Source organism: Gallinula chloropus, assembly GCF_964237585.1.
Source record: "Gallinula chloropus genome assembly, chromosome: 1".
NCBI classification, from domain to species: domain Eukaryota; kingdom Metazoa; phylum Chordata; class Aves; order Gruiformes; family Rallidae; genus Gallinula; species Gallinula chloropus.
Genome location: NC_140085.1, coordinates 156,027,247 through 156,051,877, shown reverse-complemented (window position 1 = coordinate 156,051,877; position 24,631 = coordinate 156,027,247). Strand labels below are relative to the sequence as shown.

At 40.6% G+C, this 24,631-nt stretch overlaps 1 protein-coding gene across 3 annotated transcripts in view; it reads left to right on the top strand.

The window, feature by feature from the left end:
* Window positions 1-24,631, top strand: part of PCCA (propionyl-CoA carboxylase subunit alpha) — a 294,840-nt gene that overhangs the window by 46,358 nt on the left and 223,851 nt on the right. For all 3 annotated transcript variants that reach the window (XM_084279588.1, XM_084279587.1, XM_084279589.1), the window contains exon 6: window positions 687-740. In XM_084279588.1, the coding sequence (XP_084135714.1) occupies window positions 687-740 (54 nt within the window). The remainder of the gene's footprint in view (window positions 1-686; window positions 741-24,631) is intronic.

Sequence of the window (24,631 nt, the reverse complement as noted above, 5' to 3'; positions counted from 1 at the left end):
AAACTGTTTCCTTCCCTCTGAGTTTCTGAGTATGGAACCCAATTGTCCAGGCTCATTAAAAGGGAAATAGAAGAAGTATAAGCTGTTTTATCAGAGCATATTGGATCAAGAATCTTACGTAAATTACGAAAACCAAAAACTTTCTCACACTCCTCTCAGTATACTCCTAGGTGTATATTGCAGAGTGAGTAGCAAACTAGCATGCAAAGATGCTAATAAGGCAATAAACTCTCTTCTCCAGCAAGGGTCGCTGGAGATAGGAGGCTAGTGATTGTGGACCTTAAGAGCACTGCTGTAATCGGTGCTAGAAAAATTTTGGGGTGAGAAGTGGCTGCTGAGAAAAGTGTGGATGAGTGGATATGTGGAAGTTTGCAATGAGGCAAGTGGCAAAAGGAAGTAAAAAAGAGTGGAAAGCGAAATGCCAAGGGAGTATAATCAGCACTTTTCTCCCAGGTCAAGTAAGGAATGTGTATTTCAGAAATGACAGTTCAGCTAGTGAGTCTTTATCTGTCCCAGGTCAAGCTGTAAATCAATGCATTAAGACAGCTTCTTAAGGTATTCAACTAATTTAAATACTTAGTGGTCTACTTCACTTTCTCCTGTGTCTGAAAAGTTGCTAGCAAATTTGATGTCTGATGTTGGAACTAAATCAGCTTGATTTAATAATTTTTTTTTTTCTCCCCAAGGTACACCCAGGATATGGATTTCTTTCAGAAAATAAAGAATTTGCTAGACGTTTGGTAAGTTATTTCTACTTGTTTGGCTGTGAATGCTGCACTAGGGGACATTCCAAAGTATTTTTGTGAATTAAGATACCAATTCAAGGCAGATCTAAGAGACACCTCATGATAGGGTCTCCTGTATGCTTTCTGTGCATGTGGATTTCTTGTATTTTGAGGGCAGCCTGTGGTGGTGCTTTGTTTGTTGTGGGTTGTGTTTTTTTTTGAAAAGGGGAGGTGCCTGTTTGTAAGAGCTTCACCAAGGTTACTGTTTATGAGGCTGCTCTGTAAAACTGGGTCATCGAAATGATCTAGCTTAAAAGTATCTGTTTTTAAGTGATCATTTTGGTGGTTCATAGCACAGCTGGTGAACAGCTGTATCAGCAGCCCTGAGAAGGTACTGAACTGCACTTTCAGGATGGGAACAGAAAGCTGTTTAAAAAAACTGGCTTCTCTGCTGGAGGTCACATATCATGGAGCTGCATTCTCTGAAAGGACCAAAGAGAGTCAAGAGGGTGCAGTTTTCACTTTGGGTCTGAATTAATAAAAATTATTGTTCACAACCTCTTTACTTCAGTGGGGTTTTTGTATATCACAGTGATACATGGCTGTTTGATGGGGTTTTTATTATTTTTCAAAAACTCTCCTGCTGCTGCTTATAAACTTGAGCAGTGCTGGGAGGAAGTTACATGCACAATGTTTGAGCAAAATCCTGAGTGGGTACTGTAGGCATAGTCACTGGAGATCATGTGTTCCTGTCTATTGGTACTACATGAAAATTTCCAGTAAAAAGCTGTGGCAGCTGCCAACTTTGTTATGGAGCAAATGAGCCATAGAGCTGGAAATAAAAAGGTCTTGTTTTGCAGGCAATAAGATAAATTTGTTGCTGGTTTTGAAAGTAATTTGCACCATTTTGATTCAGGGTAAAACCACGGATGAAGATTGTGATTCTATAAAATGATAGCTGTTTGATTCTTAGTGTTTGTGGAACAGCTCTGTTTCCTTATCTCTTCCTTGACTTTGTCCCTTCTGGAATGAATTCTAATTGTAGTGTTGACCTTTACTGTTTATGCATGTCAAGGAGATTATTTAAAAATGAAATCTGAAATTTTTATATTTCTCAGTTGCTTTTTAAAAAAGCCCTCAAAACCAAGTGCAGGTTCTGTGTGATGCTGAATGCATCCTGCTGGTTGCTGAGAGGTGCTGATGTTAAAGTTGAAAGGAATTCTAAACACTTGGTGTTTGCCAGGATTTACCAAATCTGGGGTAATCTCTTACATGCTATTTTCATGCAGTTTAGCAGCTTTCTTATCACTGTTTTGCTTCATGTACAGAGCCTTTTTTAAGAGGGAAGATTCCTGGGTTAATTTATAACAAACTGTGTTCCCACTAGATTGGACCAGCAGGATAACTGGCTTTAGTTGGCAGTTCCTGTTTTTAATAATAAAAATATATCAATGAAACAGAAGTGCTTGCTCATGCTATTTTGCTGTATGTTTTGCTGCCAAAGTTTGAAATTTGATAGTTATTACTCTAAACTGGGCACATTTCCTAGTAATCTGGTTATTATTTGGTGATGTAAATTACAATATTGGTGGCATGACAATCTGGAACACATTTTTTTGGCAGGTTTCAGTAGAAATGGAGGAAGTACAAACATTTCTGTAGTTCCCCTCTCCCTTTCTGTTTGTCATTTTTTCACTCAAATCCCTGGAACAGTGAATTCCTGAAATAATGTGGTGAATAGAAACATGTTCAAGTTTGGGTTGGTGCTCCAGTCTCAAAATAGCTTTTAATTATGTTTCAGAAACCCAGTGTGTTCTGCTCTCATAAAAATATACTGTTGTGGTTTAACCTCAGCTGGCAGCCAAGCCCTACGCAGCCACTCCTGCGCTCCCCCTCAGTGAGATGGGGGAGAGGATCCAAAGAGTAACACTGAGAGGACTCATGGGTGGAGATAAAGACAGTTCAATAGGTAAAGCAAAAGCTGCACACACAAGCGAAGCAAGACAAGGAATTCATTCCCCACTTCCTGTGGGCAGGCAGGCATTGGCCATCTCTGAAAACCCTAGGGTTCCATCATACCTAACTGTGGCTTGGGGAGTCAAATGGCATCACTCTGTGTTGTCGTTCACCTTATTCCGATTTCCCCCAGCTTTATATGCTGAGCATGATGCCATATGGTATGGAGTATCCCTTTGGGCAGTTGGGGTCAGCCTGTCAGGCTGTGTCCCCTCCCAAAATTTTGTGCACCCCCAGCCTGACAGGCTGACTCCTGTCCTTACCTCTACCATCAGAGTGGTTCCAAAGAATGTTTATCAGTAAGGTGATAGGTGCTTTATATATATAAATATATAAAAACATATTTTAATGTTATATATATGTTATGTATATGCCATGCTATATATTATATATAAAACATATTTTTATATAGATATAAAACATATTTTTTATGTATACTTACATGGTGGGGAGAGAAGCAGCACAGGCCTTGGCTCTGTGTAAGCACTGCTTGGCATTAGCTAAAACATCCCTGTGTTACCAGCACTGCTTGCATCACAAATCCAGAACGTGGCCCTGTACCAGTGTCTATGAAGAAATTAACTATCCCACCCAAACCCAGCAAAATAAAACAAGGCAGTTCTGCTTTGCTTCTGAAATGCACCATTTAGAGTCTCAGCTAAGACATAACCATACTTCCCTTCCTGACAGTGGATTGAGAATGTCAAACCCTGAGTATGAATTGGTGAAATGATCTGGCTGCTTATATATTTTATTTTTTTCCAAAACACCCTGAATAATATGTTGAGGAGGAAAACTTGCCTGCTCTTTCTTTTCTTTATTAAAACCTTTAGCAAATGTTACAGAACTGTTGTGATGTGTGTTAGTTCTGTTTTCTCCATGTCCCTTTCTTTGCACATACACTGTTTTGTTCTGCTCTAACAGCAGTGATGAAACTTCTGAAACGTGTTTATTTCCTGATGTCCATCTGTACTCTTAAAACAAGCTACCTGGCTTTGGAAGCAGAAATACACTAAACTTTTAAAACTTGCCAGTGTGTCTGTCAGAGTAGTAATGAGTTGAAAGCAAAGCTTTGTCTTCAATTAACAGAAGGAGGGTCAGTTCACATGTAATCCCCCTGTGAGTGATGCTAACAGAAGCATGTCTTTTTGTTCATGATTGCCTAAATGATGTGTGGGATAGCACACAGCTATAGACAAGGCCTAGTGAGGAGCTTGGTGGATGCATTTAGAATATTGAAAGTTACTCGTCTTTAGTAGAAATACCTAATTTTGTTCTCTCAGAATGGGGGAGAGCACAAGTAAATGATCTGTTGTTTCCTAAACAGTTTTGGAAAAGCAATGGGTGGGTCAATATCTGTGTGATGTTTGTTGTAATCCAAGAAAAAAGTTGGTGCATTCATCCCCCCCTCTTCATTTGTGTTTATTGTGGTTGTTGTGGATGGCTGACAGAAAAGGGATTCTGTCAAAGGTTTCCTAAGGTCAGTTTCTGGACTGTTATATGAAATCTGTTGGAAAAAACGTTTTAAGGAAATGCTGATAACACAGTTATTAGGTAGAACAACGAAGCATGGCTTTGTGCAAGTGAATGTAGCTCCTTAGAATCTCAGTTTGCATTCTGATTTTTAATTCAGAAGTTTTAGCTATCCACCTTAGAGCTCTTGCTGTGCTTTGTTAAAAAGATCTGTGCACTCAAGTTGGAAAATTCAGTGCCTAAGTTGTTACTTGTAGTTTATGCATGCAAATGTTTGCACATTAGCAGTTTGCTTCCTTGGAGGAATAATCCCACAATACTCAGTACTGACATAAATCTACAGGGGCAGTTAAAATCTGTTGTCATATTGGAAAAAAACAACAAAAATAAAGAAATTGCTAATATATTTTGGCAAATGTTGTGCAGAGCTACAAGGACGATTTGTTCCTTCGTGTTTTAGAAGAATTTGCTGGTATTTAAGTTAGCTTGCTTAACGCTTCCTGTTATTTAAAATGAATGCACATCCTCTCTGAGAAACGCTCTCACCTCTTGCCTCTGAAATTTGGCAAGCAGAAAGCCCTGAGCTAAGATGCACCTTCTGGTTGGCCTATCCTTGGAAGATAGGCTTTCCTGAAACTGCTGTTTTCCTTCCCTTGCTTGCAAACCCTCCAGGGCAGCTGCTGCCATGGGGGCTGGGAGTGTTAAGCCAGGTCTCTTCGTGTGTGGAATACTTTGGGGTTGGTCCATGCTCCCAGTGACTCTTTATTTCTTCCTTTTCTTACCTGGGTAAAGAAGGAAACAGGTGAAAAAGTGTGTGGCTGGGTTGCATGGTCGTTGTTCCCGAGTCAGAGCTGTTTCCTGCAGTCTAGCTGATGTTAGCAGCGAGTAGGAGGCTTACTCCTGTCGTTGAGGTTTTGTATCTTCTCTCTCTCCGTTAATGGTTAGGAGCTTAAACCTCGATAGGCTTACTACTTTTATAGGTGGTGCACTATGGCATATTTTCCCCAAGAAACCTATGGAATTTGTGCATAAAAGAATCTCAAAGTGATCAGAATTAAGGTTACAAACACAACCTTTGCTCTGGAATATTCTTCTTTTCAATGCAGCCTTGACAATACTACCCTGACACTCTATTTCTTGATGCAAGAAAAGGCGCCAGCCGCTACCCTCTGCCAAAATCCCCTTCTTGCAATAGGAGCCATAAACATGGTGGGATAAAAGGATTCAATTTTGGAATAAGACATGGACCTCTTTGGAGTTCCTAGTGAAACCTGTTTTTATACCTCTTTTGTGCCCTTTTAGTGACTACTGTTCGGCATGACTAAGGGGAGAACAAAGCAGCCAGCACTATTTATCTTTACCTTTGAAGCTAGATTAACATTCTTGGTGGAATTAAAAGTTACCCAACAATGTATTGTCTGAAATAAATGGGGAAACAATGTATATGGAAATGATTGGTCGCATGTTTGTAAATGGCCTTGAGTTTGTGAATGAAAAGGTAAAACAAAGAACAACATATGTCATCCCCTGTAAGGGGACACATGTCTGACCTGCGGGGCACTTTGTGCAGGTGGATCCATAGCTCTGCACACAGCTAATTATGGGATTGCCACCTCTTAAAATGTAAACTCTCAATGGCAGCAGCGTTCTCCTACAGTTGTTGTGCACAGCTTTGGTATTTGTAAGCAGATTCCTTTATCACGAGTCTAGGGAGGTTACTTTTTTCTGAGAATCATTTTGATATGATTCTCATGCTGTTCCCATGTGCATTGGCTTCTTACCTGGTGATTCCAGTGACTGGTTTGCAGTTTGAAAAGTACAGATGCTTAACTGGTCATTGGAAAAAGGCAGCAGCTTTGAAGCTTGGTGTCAAGAAGCTGCTTAGGGCACAGAGGGTATCCTTCAAGGAGGAGTAGGCCTGACAGAGCTGTTAAGGTGGGTTTCTTCTGTCCTGCAATGCCTAGTATGTCACTGCCTGCCAAAGGCTTTAAGCTGAAAGAGGCCAGGTTTAGGTGAGACATTAGGAAGAAATTATGAGGGTGGTGAGGCCCTGGCACAGGTTACCCAGAGAGGCTGTGGAAGCCCCCCCCCGCCCCCTTGAGGCATTTAAGGCCAGGTTGGATGGGGCTTTCTGCAACCTGTTCTAGTGAGGTGGGGGGGGGGGTGGGGGTGGTGTTGGAGCCCTTGGGGGGGGGGGGGGGGGGGGCGGGGGGAATTGGATCTAGATGATCTTCCAGGTTCCTTCCAGTGATGGTGAACAGGTCACCAGTTTGCCCCCCAGGAAAACTCTGCATGTGAGACTCTGTAATACTGATGGGTGACTGCTGTTCTGAGGCAGAATGCTTCTGAATGTTACTTGTATTTAATCCAAATTAAACTCTTTTATAGAAAAGAATCATCTGCAGTTATGAGTTTGTGGGAAATCCATGGGAGGGATAAATAGTGCATATGTTAAATAATGTCCAGTTTGTCAGACATTCCTCTGCTGGTGCATATGAACTAAAAAAAAAAAAAAAAGAAATTGAGTCATCTGAACTACTTGCTTAAACTCTCCTAGTGTGGAAAGGAGGAAGGCTGTATTACATACTCCTCCTTTACTGTGTGAAACCTCTAGACCTTTGCTAAAAGCATATGATGCCTTATGGTGTGTTGTCATTGTCCTGTTAAAGATTGCCTGTGCTACAGAACTCTCTTCAACTCTCCTTCAGTGTCAGAATCGTTAGCTGAGCAGCTGCTGTATATAGCAAAGGTATCTTCTCGAGTGCAGGCTTTTATCTACACTTAAAACCCCAAAACAAGCAACAAAACTCTTGGCATTAACTCTACCCCTTCTGAAACCAGGACACCTTTCAAGTGCAGCACTTTGGCATGATTATTAGGACGTGTGGTTCTGTGAAGAATGAATTTGTGGAGTCCTGATTTGTAAAACTGGATTATTTCTTGACCTGCATTGATTGTCACTGCAGCAGGACTTACTTTCAGGCTCACAGGAAACCTTCTCCTTGCTTCTTGAATGCTTTCAGTTCTTTCTTCCACTGTTGCTGTGTTTTATTCTTGCAATCAAAACTTCTTGCTCTGTTTCCACAGTTGCAGTTGTGTTAACTGCTGTGTGTTTCCTTGGCAGTAACCAGGAGGCTTGCAAGTGTAATGCTATACAATTCCTTTCTGACATAAGCAGTATTGTTTCCTTTCACTTGCTGTCTCTTTTTGATTCCACTATCGATTTGCAATGATGCAGACAAGCTTGTTTGGTTATGGTGAGCTCTGCCCATTCTGAGCTCCAGTGATCAGTATAGTATGCTATACTATAATTGAAGTATAGTATATTTAGTATATTATAGTATAATTTAAGTGTGGTAACCTTGTAAATATGATGTCCTTCCTCGGTTTCCATATCAGTTCTCAATGTCCCATTGATACCAGCGGAGTTGGATTAGAGCTGGACAGTTAAGAGAGATGTCTTTCAAATAAGAGCAACTGTGGCCCTCTGGGTTTTAGTTCACTTTTGTGGCAAGGCAGATGAAGTTTCACCTTAGAAATCTGCAAAAGCAATGCTCTCCTAATTATCACTTCTGTTTTCTGCCTGTGTTTTAAGATATGATGTATTTTATAGTGATGGATGATCTGTGTTTGGTAGTTTTACATTGCAGTGATGTGTGTGGTGGAGCCATTGTCCTTCTTTAAATTCTGAAGTAAAATCTTCTTTTTCTGTAGCTGAAAATTTGCGGCAAGGTATGAGCCAACGTCTGTCTACTGAAGTTATTCTTTACAATATGCTGTAAGACATCTTTCTTAGTATTTTCATACACAAAGGCTTCTGTTACTGATGGGGGGATACAAGCATGCTGATTGTCTTTCATCCAACAGCTAGGGGGTAATTACTTTGGGGAGGGGGAAGGAGGAGCTTCTTGATTTGTGGAAGTGCTTTTAGCTTGATGACACTGATGTTTCAATAAGTGATATTAACGTCTTCCTCTATTTTAGTGACTCCCTAGGAATGAAGATGGTTTGAGTGTTCATTCCTGACTCACGACCTTTTTAGTTGGCTTTTCTGATTTGAGTTTTAGGGGAGGAATGTCTCCTATTTTCTGATACTTTCAGATCAGATTCCAATGCTTGACCCCTGATGGATCTGTTGAGACCAGGAATGAGCTTCATGAGGGGAGGATTGTGACTGGCAACTCCTTTGAAAGGCATTTGCGTGATTTCTGTTAGCTGTGGGAAGAGCTGAGAAGTTTTTTGATTCATCTGCTTCTAAGGATGACCCTTTGTCTTGGGCAGACTTTCTTTCTGAGGGGGCTTTGTTTTTAACTGCATATTCTGACTGTAATCTTACTTCAGGAAGTGTTTTCTTCAAGTTAGTATGTGAGATCATGTTGAATTATTTAAAACTTTTAAGATCATGTTCTATAAAATCAGGGTTTATTTATGCGGCTGTTTGGTTCCTTTTATATTGTTGTATCTCTCTTGATACATATATAAAGAGAAACTTTTTCACTGTGAGGGTGATGGAGCATTGGCACGGGCTGCCCAGGGAAGTTGTGAAGTTTCCTGATGTTCAGAGGGAACCTCCTGTGTGTCAGGTTGTGCCCGTTGCCTCTGGTCCTGTCACTGGGCACTGCTGAGCAGAGCCTGCCTGTGTCCTCTTTGCACCCTCCCTTCAGGTACTTACATACATCGGTGAGATCCCCCTGAGCCTGCTCTTCTCCAGGCTGAAGAGTCCTGGTTCCCTCAGCCTTTCCGGGTAGGAGATGCTCAAACAAAAATGTATGAACAGATACCAGTAAAAGCACCATTTGATAATACCTTACCTGGTTTGTCAGTTTTTGACAACGAAGGCCTTTAGCCAGTGTAACAGGAATGATGACACCCAGGTAAGAGTAAGAATTTAATAGGTTACTTGCAGCTGCCAAATGTGTTTAGTGGCTTATTTTGCAAATCTTTTAAATAATTCCCCGGAACTTTAAAACCTGCTCACTATTATGAATGCATTTGCCTCTTCATTTTATCTTTAATTCTATTTGAAGCTTGGCTTACAAATAAGCTTTGTCTATTTGCACAGCATGTTTCATTCATTTCTATTTCAACTGAGTGATAGTGATCAATAACACTGAGTACTGGGTTGGCTGAACAATCCCTGCTGGAGTTGTTACATATGTGTTTTTGGGGAAAATCCTTGAAATGCTTGGCAGTTGGATTGTCTTCAACAACAACATTTTGAATTAACGCAAATATTAATAAATATTTTCTTCAAGTTAGGTGATGTGCTTTGTGTAAAACCCTGTCCTCTGTTTCTTACCTGGTCCCTGAATGCCAACCTGTGTGTCCATCTCCTGAAGATCAGGTTAGGAGCCTGCGGCCAGGCTGCTGTTCTGACTATGACCAAGCTGGCTGAAGAGATTTCTGCTTGTTGTGGCTTGTTGCTGTCTGGGTAAGGGGTTCCTGCCCTCCTTGGATGTGCTTGGAATGACTGTATGCGTGGCCAGTTTGTATAGTCCTGGTCTGCTGAAAGAGAAGACAAGTGAGAGGGGATCTGATCAATGTTTATAAATATCTCTAGTGTGGGAGATAAAAGGAAAGGGCCAGCCTCTTTCCAGTGGTCTGTGGGGACAGGACAAGGGGCAATGGCCTCAAGTTGGAGCACAGGAAGTTCTGCACCAACATGCAGAAGAACTTTTTCCCAGTGAGGGTGACAGAGCCCTGGGACAGGCTGCCCGGGGGGGTTGTGGAGTCTCCTTCTCTGGAGATATTTAAGACCTGTCTGGGCGCCTCCCTGTGCGACCTGTCCTAGGGAACCTGCTTTGGTGGGGGGGGGGGGGTGGACTTGATGATCTCTAGAGGTTCCTACTCCTACAATTTTGTGAATCTTTGTTTAAACACCCCGGCCCCATTTCCAATTCCCCTGTTAAGTCTTTTAGGTAATACAGGTGATTCTGGCTGAATCAAGGAGGTTTCACTTGCCTTAAAACAGGCAAACTCAAAGGGATGGTAGTCTGGAAGTGTGGGGTTTAGGGAGTAAGGAAAGAATAAGTAACTGAAATTGATAACTCACCTGTAAAGGTGAGTTAAAATGTTACCTGAAATGTTACATAATAGAAGAATTTGAAGAACTTAACCCAATTATCTTGAAGTTTTCTTCATCCCTCAAAACACAAAGGGAGTATGGGGAATGGTTTTCACCACACACTGTCTCCTCATCCCCCAGCATACAAGTTTACAGCTGCTTTTCATGGCATTGCTATTCTGAATTATTAAAAGCTTTGAAACTTGGAGTGACTGTATATTTGGTGGGGCTTTTATTGCACAGATGCTATTGAGGCAAAGGTTCTGTTTTCCCTAACGCTGCAGGCCACTACTGTTTGGAGAAGATTTTTCTCAGGGTCTGCAACCCCCTGTGAACATAATAGCAAGGGAAAAATTGCTACAAGTTGACTTTCTAACCTTGGGGATTGTTGATAGCAAATCATGTTTTATTTGACTGCCTAAGATTTGACACCGTTACTTCTGTAAACGTAGCCATTTCTGTGTGGCAGGATGTGTGTATGATTCCTTATTTTACTGATCTCTTGGACAGTTTCATGAAACTTAAATTAAAACGAAGGCTGCTATTAATGTGCTTGCATTTCTGATTGGGTGTTTCATGTGCTTGTATCTTTGTCCAGCCTCTATTATGTTTACATGAAGAATCCTGTAGGAATCCTACAGTCGCTGAACAGCGTCTCGCTGTTTTGAGATGGGTTCTTTAATTGATACTAAATGATGGCTTTCAGTACACACAGGGTTAAGTGAAAAGGTTGCAGTAATATCTAGTGAGCTTTTTTCCTTTAATGTGCTCATTAGCAGTGGCAAGTCCAGGTTTTAGCACATGTCAGTAATTTACATTTCATTGCTGAGTGGCTGCCCTTGTTCAAGAGTTGTTTCTAAGCCTGATGAATATACTTGTGTGTTGGGAATAAACTGAGTAGAAGAATTGAGAGCCAAATACCCTGCCAGGCTTTTCAATGGGTGCTGAAGTTTCCAGTGGGTCACTCATTAGTAATGCATGGAGCAGCAGGAAAATGCAAAGATGATGCCTAGGAAGGTTACTTCAGGTAGGTTTTACCGTCAGACTCCTCTATCTTTGTAACTTACCTTACGGTTGTTTCTCTTAAAATTATTCTCTTGGCTGTCCTGTTAATAAAAGAATGTGGCACACTAGCTGTCCCAGCCAGGCTACTGGCTCATTCAAGGGTGGCACAGGGAAGTCATACTTGTGCAGAAAGTCCTAAAAACATGTGATCTCATGGGCTGTACAGTTTCATACCATCAGATTGTGATGATGGGGATTTCATGACTGTTTACTCTTGCCCTTTTTTCTTTGCCCCATATGATACTGGCTCGCCTTGGGTTGAAGAGGTGTGTGGTTCATTGGTGTAATGGCAAATGCAAATACAAGTGAGTTGGGATGCAGTAGCGTTGTGGTTGGCAACTGAGGTGCTAGACAAAGGCTGCTAGCTTTTGGGGGAAAACTGATGTTTTCATGTGGTGACAGCTCGGTTTATTACCAAACCTGTATGATTAACTAAATGTATTCTTAATGGAATGGTTTAATTTCTATTTTCCAAGCTGCTCTGACTCTTTTCAGAGCAATATGTGGAAACTTATATTGTGAAATTATGCTTTCCTTTGTACAGTCCTGCATATATTTTCTGTTTGAAAGGATAGGTATTGCTAAATTTACATATGTACACGGACAACTAAGCATTTTTACTCCAGATGCCCGTTAGGATCATACTGACATGTTCTTCAGAACTCTAGCAAAAGACTGCTGGTCTTACGCTTTCCCCCTCTCTCTAAGGTATTGTGAACACTGTTTATATTCAAGCTACTTATTATACAGTTTGGGGATGGGGAATGCATTAAACATTTAGAATGGGGGGGAAAAACAGCAAAAGATATTCCAGAACATTCTCGTGAATAAAACCTGCCAGTTCATTGTGTAAGAACTTGTGAACCCTTTTATTAGCCTATCTGAACATGAGGTGTGTATATTTAAATGAGAATGTTTGCAGAAAGTAGAGTAATTTGAATATTTTTCACACGCTAGAAATATTTTCATAGCTGCGTGGGTCAGATTTGGAATTCCTATTGTTTATTTGCAAAAGAACTACTTGGGTTGTCTGGGAAGAGTGATGCCTTTAGCAGTGTGCTGCTACGTAGAAGGAATCTGAAGTGGTAATTCAGAACCTCAGTTGATTGAGATGCACTAGTCAAGAACCAGTAAATTGATCTAACAGGTAATAATAGATCTACAGATGTTTCTGGAATGTTGTTGGTTTTTTTTTTTGATTGAGACAAGATATTTTTCATGGCTCATAATAAACCTGTGGAAAATGATGCTGCTTTTCTGGATAAACTTGTGTGATGTATTTTGCCTTGTGGTTAGGACACTTGCATGTTTCTTACTCTAAGCTGGGGGTACTCACAGCTAAGCATGGAAAAGAGACATTGAGACCAGAAAGAGAATGGTCAAGAGGGTGCTTGAGCAGGACCTTGCACAGGAGTAGGGAGAACATTTTACACTTAGAACTTTAGAATGGGTTTGGGTGGGGTTTTTTTCAGTGGCAACTGTCATTAAGACACGATGCTGCCAGTATTTTGTGTTGGACTGTGGTTCTGAATGGATCATAGAATCATAGAATGGTCTGGGTTGGAAGGGACCCCAAGGATCATAGAGCTCCAACCCCCCTGCCACAGGCAGGGCCACCAACCTCCAGGCCTGGAGCTACACAAGGTTGCCCAGGGCCCCATCTAACCTGGCCTTGAATGCTTCCAGGGATCAAATAGGGAAGGGGTGAAGAGTGCTTTTTAGTTAAAACTCCTTCTTGCAGATTTACTGGAGGGGCAGGCTTCTGGGATGGGTGATTAGTCTCTGCTGAATAGGTCCTCTAGCTCTGACCTGCTGCTGCCTGGTAGAATCTGCTACTGATGGTGAACTAACCAAAAGGTGGGTATTGTGAGTGTATCCCTGTCACTTAAACAAGATTAAGTTGTACTTTAAGGCACTGTCTGCTGTGTGTAGTTGTGTTCTTAAAGGCAAATGAACTGTTTGCTTTCTGGATCTTGGTGGCTTTTGGGTGCTTTGATCCTTTTCTTGATGGAGCAAGAGTTGTGGTTTGTAGCTTACAGGTGTGTGATCTGGTGGAATGGCTAATAACTGACTGCTAGGGCAAAGCTGTTCCTCTACCAAAGGTAGTTCTGAAGTAGATCTGAGAAACACTAATCTTTGGAACAGGATTTGGCCTCAGTGTAGAAGATGTTCCTGTGGGTTGATAGTTTTGAGTCTTTTTTTGTGTGTGAGGGGGAGTTGTTCTTAGTCTAAACTTGGGTTTTTATGGAGTGAGAGGCAGGATCTTGTCAGCCAAATTGGTGTAGTCTGTAGTCCTCAAGGAGATTTTGGTAGCTGACATCTGGTGAATTCAACACTGGTGCAGCCCATACCAGAGCATTTGAAGGAAACTTCTCAAGTTGCTCAATTTAATAGGCGTTGTGTCGTATTTGGTGTACCAGACTTCTGTGTCCCCAAACTTGATTAATATTTTTTTTTAAGTCTAAGACAGGCAGTAAGTATACTTGAGTTTCTGCATCTTGCAGAGTAAAATCTGCAAGGGATATTGCAATCTCTTATTTTGGGGCGTATTTTTATTCCTCTGGCAGAAAGAACATGTTATTTTAAGGTGGTACCCAACTGGAACACTTGAATTTTGTAGGGCTGTCACTTTTATTCATGGATTCTGTTTTAATAATCTAAGCAAGTAATTCCCATAGCAGCCATATTATACAAGTGTGCCCTTTTTAAGCAAATAGACTGTCTCTGTACTGGGCTACCCAAATAATGTGTGAGCTTTTGGACTGGATGTACAAAATCTGAAAGCATATGTATGTCTGTATATGTAGAACATGCTGCTTAGCACAAAAGGACTGCTCAGGAATCCAGACTGTAAATTTGCTTTTCAAAGGCAGCAGGTGTGCTGCAGAGTGGTGCTTCCACCTATCCCACCTGGAGAAGTTCAGTTTAATTTGCTCTGGCTGGAATTTTGAAGGAGTTAAGATCTCTGCTGGTGCTTAACCCTATGATACTAAAATCAAAGACACCATACTAAAATAACATTAGGCTTTTAAAGCAGGTTACCCAAAAGATAGAAGTGCCAAAATGAAGATTTCTTTTGTCTAGGAGGTGCCTGTGTGGGCATTGACATAGTTTTACATTATGTAGTTGCTTGGTTGTTTTCATGAGACTCTTGCCTTACTTAGAGGCTCGGTGTTTCTGTTCACTTGTCAGGGTTTGGCCTCAGACAATATTCCAGCCTTGCATTGGGCATGTGATATTTAATTTAGTTGAGAGGCTTAATTTCTAACATGCTTGTAAGCTTTATATATGCTAATACATTTCTTCTCAAATATCTTGCTGCTCTTTTGCCCTTCCTGCTCAGCTCATGTTCTGCTGCTTCCTCGCATGTTCTCCTTTCTTGTCTTGCTGTGTTCAAGAACAGCTTAGCTTTTTCATCTAGAAAGCATAGAAAGTTCAGGAAGGTAAGTGACCTTATTTTTAGTGATTTCCAAGTGCAAGGAGGAATTTCTGATTGACCTGCTTGGATCCTGTGTCCAGTGGGTGGGGCGTGCTCTGGTTGTAATGTGTTTTCATGGTACCTGACAGCTATCCTCTCTAAAATTCCCATGAAAGTTGAGCAAATTGAGGTTTTTCAGTGGCTTATGATTTGAAATATGGGGAACTTTTCATGGGGATCGTAAAGGCGTTACTTACGATATATTAAACATGATATAGCATGGCTTTCATTCAGGTTTCAGAGTTAGTGATTTAACTCCTCCAGCTTCTATATGAAACTCCTTTTCACCTCATTTTAAATTACAATTACAGTATCCAAGCTCTTCTTTCTCTTAATCTTGCTCACTTGAAAGTTACAGCCTTCTGCAGATGCTTGGAGCGATTCTTGTGCAAGAAATGCTTGGAGTGGAGGGCTCGAATCACACAAGGTTTAGGTTTTGACAAAAGCATATTTAAGTAACAATGTTTCTGAAGAGTGGCTAAAGGCAGCTCGGAGTTCTGCTGTCACATGGGCAAGTGATGCTGCATCTCCACTATGCCTATACCAAAAAAGCAAGTATGATAGCAGATTAATGCTTTATCTACAGGATTTAGTTCTGTTTCAGATGTTAGTATTACACTAGCTTGTGTAGTAGTAGATCATAGTTGTACATTTCTTTTACAACGGCTTTTTTGTATTTAGTTACTTCCAACTATACAAAACACTTTTCTAGTCATTTCAGTGCTTGATAACTTCAGGGTTCATTGCCCCTGTACATTTTTCAAATTATTAGCTTCCTAATGCATACAGCTTTAATTTACCCCCTACTGATATCCTTAAATGGGTTTTCAGGAATTTTGAAAGTGGGCTACTATAGTTGTATTTCAGTGTTGGTCCTGAATGACATAGAATTTCTTATGTAGCTTCCACAATTAAAGGGATGGGAGGTTCAAACAGTTCCTATGGCAAGAAGCTAAAGATTCTCTTGAAAATAAATTTGTCTTTGGTTTCCTAGAGTGTTTTTGCTCTGCTCTTTTTTTTCTGGTGATTTGTCTGTTGCTTTTAAGTGTAGTATCTATTCTTATGTCCTTTACTTAATACAAAAACTTTTGCTTTTGTTAAAAAAATCCACCCCCCTCCCCCCAAACAAAACAGAAAACCAACCACCACCACCACCCCTAACCCACAATATAAAATATCCAGACTTGACACACTGCATACCATGCAGCACAAAAACATCTGTAATGGACAGCTTTAAGAACTGAGTACAGATACTGTGTCCATGGAACTGGTGTTACTACATACTTGCTTATGTTTTGACTGCAGTGTAGGCTATTGTTTTAGCTTCAAGTGCCAGAAAACTACAGATTTCAGTTTGAATTTTCCATCACAGCCTAAAATTGAAGTAGTAAGGGTAAAATATCTGCAGTATGTTCATGCATGAACTGAAGTTCATACCATACCACTTTGAATCGTTTAGCATTCTTCTTCCACACTTCTATGGAAAAAGTATTGTTCCTGAGGACTTCAAGGCATGTTTCTTGCTGTTAAAACCAATTATTACCTTCTCTCTCCCCCAAGTCTGTTTTCTGTGGGGTTTTTTTTCCCCCTCTTCTGACTCCTATATGATTTGCAGAAGTACACAAATCCATTTTCATAGTTGATATTCCACAGAATTGTAGACTAGGAAATTTGTGGTCAGAATTTAAAACCAGGAAAAAAGCAACAGAAAAGTTTGGGGGAGAGGTTCCTTTCTCTGTGTATTAAGATTCCAGTCCAGCTACCTTGTATAAAGTCTTTATTATTATTCAGTGCAGGAGTGGTTTCCTACTGAATGTGACTCCATGAATTAAATATCTGTGGTGCCAGGTACTCTCAATGTCGTGTAATGGCATGTCAGTCTTGATACTTAATACTATAAAAACTGAGTTACTGAAATTTCATTTAAAATGTACTGAAAACCCCAGAGCTTTTTCAAATTATAAGCATTACTCTCTCAAGACGTTTCTAGTGTGTGTATCTTCTGTTAGCATGCAGTAAGATCTGAGGATTGGATTCCATTCCAGGAATGACAAACCTTCCTAAAATATTTGGACAGAGAAGTTACCACGGGGTAAGTTAAGGGAGTTGAAATGGAGATGAAATTTAGCAAAAGAAAGAGCTAAATAATGATTGGATTTCAGTGCAGATAAAGCTTTGTCCCCTGTCTTTCTGTGATACTTGAATGCTATTGTGAAAACGGACAAAGTAAAACTAATGTTATTAAGAGGTTAACTTTTGATTTCTTTGGTTGCTTACTTTCCTATTTCATTTTAGGACATGTGTTTTAAACTTGCTTTTCTATAAATGAGAACTTTTGCTTGCATGTTGGACCATATTGTGAAGATTGCAGTCTAAACGATGGGTTTGATAGTTAATGTGGTAACACTATGTTAATTATGCCAAAGCTGAGATTGATGAGGTATGCTCTGCAATTGCAAACTGTGAAAACCTGAACCTGCGTCTTAAAATTGTCACAGAGGTTTGGGATGATGACTAAAGGGTGGATTCTTGAGCAGGTTTTTTTTATTTTAAGTATGAGAAATAACTGAGACTTTCTTTGGTAGGCAGGAAAGGAAATGCTGTTAGGCATCAAGCAGTTGGTATGTCTTGTGGCTTTTCTCGATTGCATACTTTAAAGGAATGTAGCATTCAGCTACACTATCTGCCTGGTAATAGACAATAATGGAGATGCTTTCTTAAAACAAGGATCCAGCATGATCTTCAGGGGGTTTTGAAACTCTGCTCAAATGTCATGGTGACTTAGCCTGAGCTGTTTATGTACTGAAACTTCCCATTACTAAGGCAGCTGGCATTTGCTGGATAATAGTGGTGTTTCTGTGCAGTGGTTAAGGGATTTAATTCTCCATGCGGTTCCTTGAAACTCAAAGTGGCTATTAGAAAGTATGTGTGGAGATCCATATACTCCTCTGTGGATTACAAAAGTATATCATAGTATGTACAAATGGTATATGTATTCAGACCAAGAGAAAATCATGAAAACCATGGCTTCCAGATTTATTGTGGAGTTGGAGTTCCATGTAAGTGAGTAAAACAGAGGCTGACCTTTCACACCGGTGTGTTCAGTTTGCTCATGAAAGAATGAGAGACAAACGGGTCAATGAAGGAACCATTGAGAGTTAGAAAAACCCTATAAGAATATGTAAGCTTTCATGAACAGGTTGAAATGTGCATTGGAAGAAGAGCTTGAGATCTACAGAGTGAATGTAATTCTAATTTTGTGAGCAGTAAGAACTCTGGTATGAGCTGTTCATGCATCTGCAATTAAGAGATTTGCTGTCTGCACGAGATTGCTATATGTGCCTTCTGGGGTGATGCTGGAGACTAAATAGCAGTGAAAACAGTGTCCTGGAACAAATTTGCTTGAAAGAGCAACGATAGAAATAACTAGATTGTAACATCAATCGCACTTTTAAATGCTCAACACTGAAATGGCACTCTATTTTTATTTTAACTTTGCAGTGGTGGTTGCAGAGTATAGTAAATGCAACTGTATTACAGTATCACCAAGATCTGTTGTTGACTTTTATCTGTCTTGGTGCAGAAATGAAAGAAGCTAGTTAAGGCTCACTAAGGCTCACTAAAGGGGCTGGAGGGCAAATCCTATGAGGAGCAGCTGAGGGAGCTGGGGCTGTTCAGGCTGGAGAAGAGGAGGCTGAGGGGAGACCTTATCACCACCTACAATTACCTGAAGGGAGGCTGTAGAGAGGTAGGTGATGGTCTCTTCAGCCAGGTGACAGGAGACAGGACAAGGGGAAATGGCACAAAGCTGCACCAGGGCAGGGTCAGATTAGATGTTAGGAAAAAGCTCTTCGCTGAAAAGAGTTGTCAGGGCCAGGAACAGGCTGCCCAGGAAGGAGTTGAGGCACCTTCCCTGGATGTGTTTAAAAGACTGGAAGGTGAGGTACTTAGGGTTATGGTTTAGCATAAGATGGGAACGGTTGGACTTGATGATCGTAAAGGTCCTTTCCAACATTGTGATTCTGTAAATCTCCATTGTGCTATATGCCATGTGCAGATGTGTAGTGAGAAGCTGGTTTATACCTTTTTCCTTCCTTCCAATTCTTTTAGTGTCTGAATAAAAACGGTATAAGCTAAAACCAAAGGGGGGATAAAAAAGCCTGGGGCTCTGAACGGGAAAACCTTAATCCCTGCACCCACAAAACCCCCTCAACCCCTCTTGTTCTTTTGAAGATGTAGAAAAGCCAGTAGTCCTTGTGGCTGGGCAAAAGAGCATTCATGGGCAGGAACATTACCTGTCAAGCTTCTTGTGCATTTCATTTCTAGGAATTTTTCAGCAGAAACCTTGTTTAAAATGTGAGCAACCAAGGCCAAAATTTCTTTCTAACTTCAAATATTTAAATATTTACCATTCAGTATAAGCTTAAGAGACTAGTAAATATAGCTTTTATTTTATTTTCTTAAAGGATAAGATCTTCATATTAATTTATAAAATCCTATGGGCTTAGGGATCTGGTGTCTGGTCTGTAGCCCTGAAAATTAGAGGGTATAGTTGACAGGGAAAGAGTGACAATATCAGTCCTGGCTTCTTTGTCTTTGGAACTTCCCCTTGCAATACATAATATTTTTGAATTTTTTTGAAATGTATTTATATTCAGAGTGAAAACATTATTTATTCCAGATATGAGTTAATGAGTTCCTTATTTTTGCATTTCTTTCCTGTGTTGAAAAATCTCTGGAGCCAAAAACTTTGTTCATTCTTCCAAAAAGAAAAAAAAAAAAGTCTATCTTGAGCACCAGCTCTAATTCATAAGCTTTTTTCTGTATGTGAGTATCTTCTGTCAGATTAGCTCATTTTTTGCATAGCTGGTATCTCCAGCTCTCTTGTCAGTACTAATTTAGTCTGCTAATTTGCTTCTAGTCTTGAATTTCCAATTTGTTGAAGAGACAAGCATCAGCTTTATACACAGAGGCTAATAAATGCACTCTTCAGATGGAGTTTCTGTTAAAAAAAATATACAGACTGAAATTTTGGCAAGTGGAAGGAATGAATTTAACTTGCCTCTGAGTGGTTAATGAAATCTTGTATTAGGATAATGTAGAGAAGTTGTTGTGGCACCATATTTAAAGTAATTAAGTATTTCCCATAGGTGACTCTTAACTTGCTTTAAAACTTTGCCAAGCTAACCCTTTACGTTCATGGTGTCATGGTTGCTTTGCATCCATTCAAGACAGACTGTATGTTGTGTTTCAGCGAGTATTCAGGTGGTGCCCTAAGGATGAAACTTGGGGAAGGAGTTCTGTTGATGCAGAAATGTTTTTCACCAATAGCTCTGAAGCTTGTCAACATTTGGAGCAGGTCCCTCCCACCTTTCACCTGATAAGAAGCATCCAGCAGCACCAGTTATTTTTTAGCAAGATGATACAGAATTTGCATGACATGTTCCTTTCTGTTTTAGCCTTTCCTCGTGGGACTCTAGAGTGAACATTTCAAGTCCTGCTACAGCTCATGCTGCTGGTGGTACCTGGGTTCCTCCTGCAAAGTGAGGAGTGTGTGGACATGTTTATAGAAGTGCAGTTTCAGAGTCTCTACCGGATAAGGTTTTCCTGCTGTTGCAAGATGTTGGCTCCGGTCATATTTTCCTGCCATCTCTCTAGGGCTGGGGCTACTATTTATGTAGTCATCTAGAGCGAGCTTAAATGTAATCCGGAGATGTTAGAGCTAGCACCACCAAAATGCAGTGGACAAGGTCTGAAAAGAGAAAAGACTAGAGGTCAGGGCTCTGCTTTTTTTTTTTTATTTGGAGGCAGAACGTGCAGTAGATTGACTTAGTTACTGTGGTACAGAACGTCCAGCTGTTGGCAATTAAATTTCCTATTTGTTTCCTCTTTGGCCGAACCCATCAGAAAAGCCTCTTGCTGCTGCCTGTTAGGTTCTTAGCAGAAGAGCACAAAGGTGTTGAAGGGACTCTGAGACTTTTGGATGTGGGGTTCTAGGTGCTCTGGCATCCTGTGTGTAATCCCTGTGCTGCGATAGAGTTCTCAGTTGCTAGTGTTGCGATCTCTCCTTGTCTCGCTGGCTCTCTTCTTGGGTGTAGGAGGTAGGTAGTGTGCAAGTCGGTGGATTCTAACAGGGAAAGGATGTCTTTAAGGGAGCTTGTCTGAACCCAAGGTGTGTCCATTGCAGATTTACTAAATGATGTTGATGTCTATAAAAGAAGCTGGAGAAGAAACTTTTCGGGTGTATTTAATGTTCCAGATTAAGTTACAAAGTAACTTCGTTTAAATATAACCTTTCATATATATATATGCCTATTGTTGTTTTCACTGCTAATCTCTGAGTATATTTTGCTTTAAATTTGGAGGATTTTTTTATTTCCTGTAGCTTTGAGGACTATAATCTAGTCACACATACTTTTCAATGCCCAATTCATGAGTTTTAAGAATTCCCAAGTAATTCTAGCCTGGTGAGTAAGTTGGAGGTTGGATTTAGGAAACTTTGATTGCGCTTCAACATTTTCATATAACTTAGCTGATATACTAAAATAGAAAAGTATTGTAGAGTACTATGATCTTATTTACCAGTTTGCTGTCTTAAGCACTCATCAAACATCCAATTTTTTTTTAATTCAAATTTATATTTGTGGATATTTGACTAGTGTCTGCTTAGCCAAGTGGTGTTGTCACCCCCACCCTCCAGGAACCTTTGAGAAGAAAGAGATGAGTAAGATTACCATCATTTAGTAAGTTGGTTTCTGCTGCAAGGTAAAATTTTGAAATTTAGGCCCTCATCCTGCAATTGTTTAAGCATGCTTAATTTCAAGCACATGCTTATTTACAGGCTCCAGATTTGTTTGTCTAATTACTTTATAGCAGGAGTGAAGCCAGACTGTCCAACTCTCAGGCCCATCTGTTGGGAGGGGGAGGGAGGAACTGGATTGTGTTCCAAAAAGCTGTGCCACCCTTAGCCACCAGATGGAATTTATCTTTCAGATCCAGAGGTGGGATTATGCAAGAATACGTGGTAGATGTTTTTGTCATAGCACATTATCTTGTGCTCACAATGGTTATGGTTCGTAGAGTGCAAGGCTGCGAAGGGAGCTCATGGATTGCTTCATTTTAAGTGCCTGTAGATTCTCCAGTACTACATATTGATACATATTATTGACCTGTTTTATTTATGACACTTAGATGGTGAGAAGTTATCCCAAAGCTGCACCATTGAGTGTTGTAGTACTGATGGTGGTGTCACGTTTTGTTCAAGAGACTTAAATATGCCCAATTCTCCTGTTTATTTTGTCATGCCAAGAAGTACAATATGTAGGTACTTTTAAAACAGTTTGAAACTTACAATATTTAGTGGTGTTTATGATCATATGTGGTTCTTTAATTTTTAAACTGAAGGCATAGGGCCAATTCTTGTTTGAGTAAGAACAGTGTTTGGTGAAAAATCTGAATTCATATATAGGAGTTGCTTTACTGAAATATAATAAAATGAGGAGTAATATTTTTCTGTTGTTTTGCTACAAAGGCACCTGAGCCTCTCTTTCTTCCTTTTCCTTGATTACCCACCTACCAATACTTAAATGTGTCCTACAGGGAAGTCGGACAGGGGCTGTTTATCAGGGAGCATAGCCACAGGACAAGGGGGAATGGCTTCAAGCTGAAGGAGGGCAGGTTTAGGTTAGATGTTAGGAAGAAATTCTTCACTCTGAGGGCGGTGAGGCGCTGGCACGGGCTGCCCAGAGAGGTTGTGTAAGTCTCATCCCTGGAAGTGTTTAAGGCCAGGTTGAATGGGGCTTTGGGCAACCTGGTCTAGTGGAGGGTGTCCCTGCCTATAGCAGGGGGCTTGGAACTAGATGTTTTTTGAGGTCCCTTCCAACCCAAACCAGTCTGTGATTCCATGATTTAAGATGACAACACAATCACACACTTCTCTGCCCATAATTCTCTGATGTAAACTTTGTGTTAGTTGAGCATAAACAGAAATCAAAGAGCTATGTAAGTACTGAAGACTACTGACTGTTAGAACATACAGAAAATAATATCAGAATTTTCTTGGAATAATTTCCAAGGGGAAAAAAAAATCAATGAATTTTTCATTTACTTAAATGCAGCATATTGGACTTCTCTCAGTGGGCAGCAGTAAGAGCTAGTTATCTTTCATTACAGGGTAATTAGACCACAGTTCTCTCCAAGGAACTGTGTGTAAGATTTAAATTAGAACATCTTTTATGAGTAGTATTGCTACACGCATCCTTTTATAAATAAACAGTGAAAGGAGATAAGACAGTAGTGCTTAGCAGAAGTCTGTGGTGCCTTTTACTATAAAGGCTGCGATGCCTGATGTTGCTATCTCACGTATACTAGTGCTTGCTTGACATGATGGGAGGGCATCATGGAAGTACTACTTTACCATCCTCTCTCCTCTAGACTGTAGCTGCTTCTCCCAAGTGTTCCCATACCAGTGCTGATGCAAGGAGTTCCTTCTTGGCCCTGCTTAGCCCCAGGACCATACTGTGTCTTGTGGTGGCCACCTGCTGTAACTGGATGAGCTTGTCTGTGAGGGATGGGACCCTTTGAATGAGATTTTTTTTCTTTTAAAACAAGTTTTCATTGATCTGATAGATATCACTTTTGTCTGCAAATCTAAAGGATCAGCATAGTTTAGTATCAGCAGCATACTTTGGCATGGATGTAGAAATAAATGGCTGGAGGCAGCAGCACCACTTATTGGAGAAGACAGACCAGGATGGCAAGGCACTGCTTTCTTTTAAAGAAATAGATGTGAGTTTCATTAGGAAGGTCCATATCCGTTTATTTAGAGCAATCTAGGAGGCTCTGGTTGTCTCTTAACAAAAATTCTGCTAAATTGTCTATGCTATTGGTTGTTGTAACCTTCCTCACCTGGGCAGAGATAATAATCTTCCTGATATTCTTCACTTAGGCCTATAGAATTGATGAGTTTGGAAGGAATGCCTGGTGACCTAGTCCATCTTTCAAGAGCAGGGTCAACTGCAGCAGGCTTATCTTTGAGGATAGAGACTCTACAGCTTCTCTGGGCTACCCATTCCCATGTTTGACCACCATCTTCCAGTATCCTTTGCCATTACAGATTGTAGCCACCTCTGGTGTCAGTCATCACCATTGCCATGGCAGTACCTCTGTAACCACCAGTTCTTGCCTGTTAATGACTCCCTGCTGCAGGCATCTCTAGCCACAAATGTAATTTTCAGTCATCCTGCCTTCTTTAGTCCTGCCTACACCTTTTCTGCAGCTTTCCTCTGTGTCATTATGTCTGGTGGTGGTGTATTTGTTGATAGATGTCACCACTGCGCTATCCCTCAAAATCATCTAAGCACCCCTTGCCTCATTAGCTGTCTTTAGCTGATAAGGTTCCCAAATTGATGGCTGTGCAGCTGCACAGGTGCTGCTTGCCATCTCAGAGCCAGGAGGAACAGAGACCCAGGGTGGGGGTATTGTCTTTTCCTTGGTCACTACCCTGTGGCAGTTGACTACCATCTGTGGGACAGCATCCTATCCGTGGGGTTTTATAATGGCTTTAATCTCGAGCAACTGTTGTCCCAGTCCTATCTTTCCTTTATTTGTGTGGATTTTTCAGGGACTGCAGGGTCAGTGTGTGCTGGGTTTGGTAAAGACAGCACATTGGTTCAGTGAATTAAAGCTGGTTTGTGGGGGAAGACAAACTAAACCACAAACCAACCCAAACAAATGTGTGCGCATGCTGCCTTTTTGTTGCTGATATGATTGATTGATTTACTGCTTGTTTAGCTCTTAACTAATGTTTAC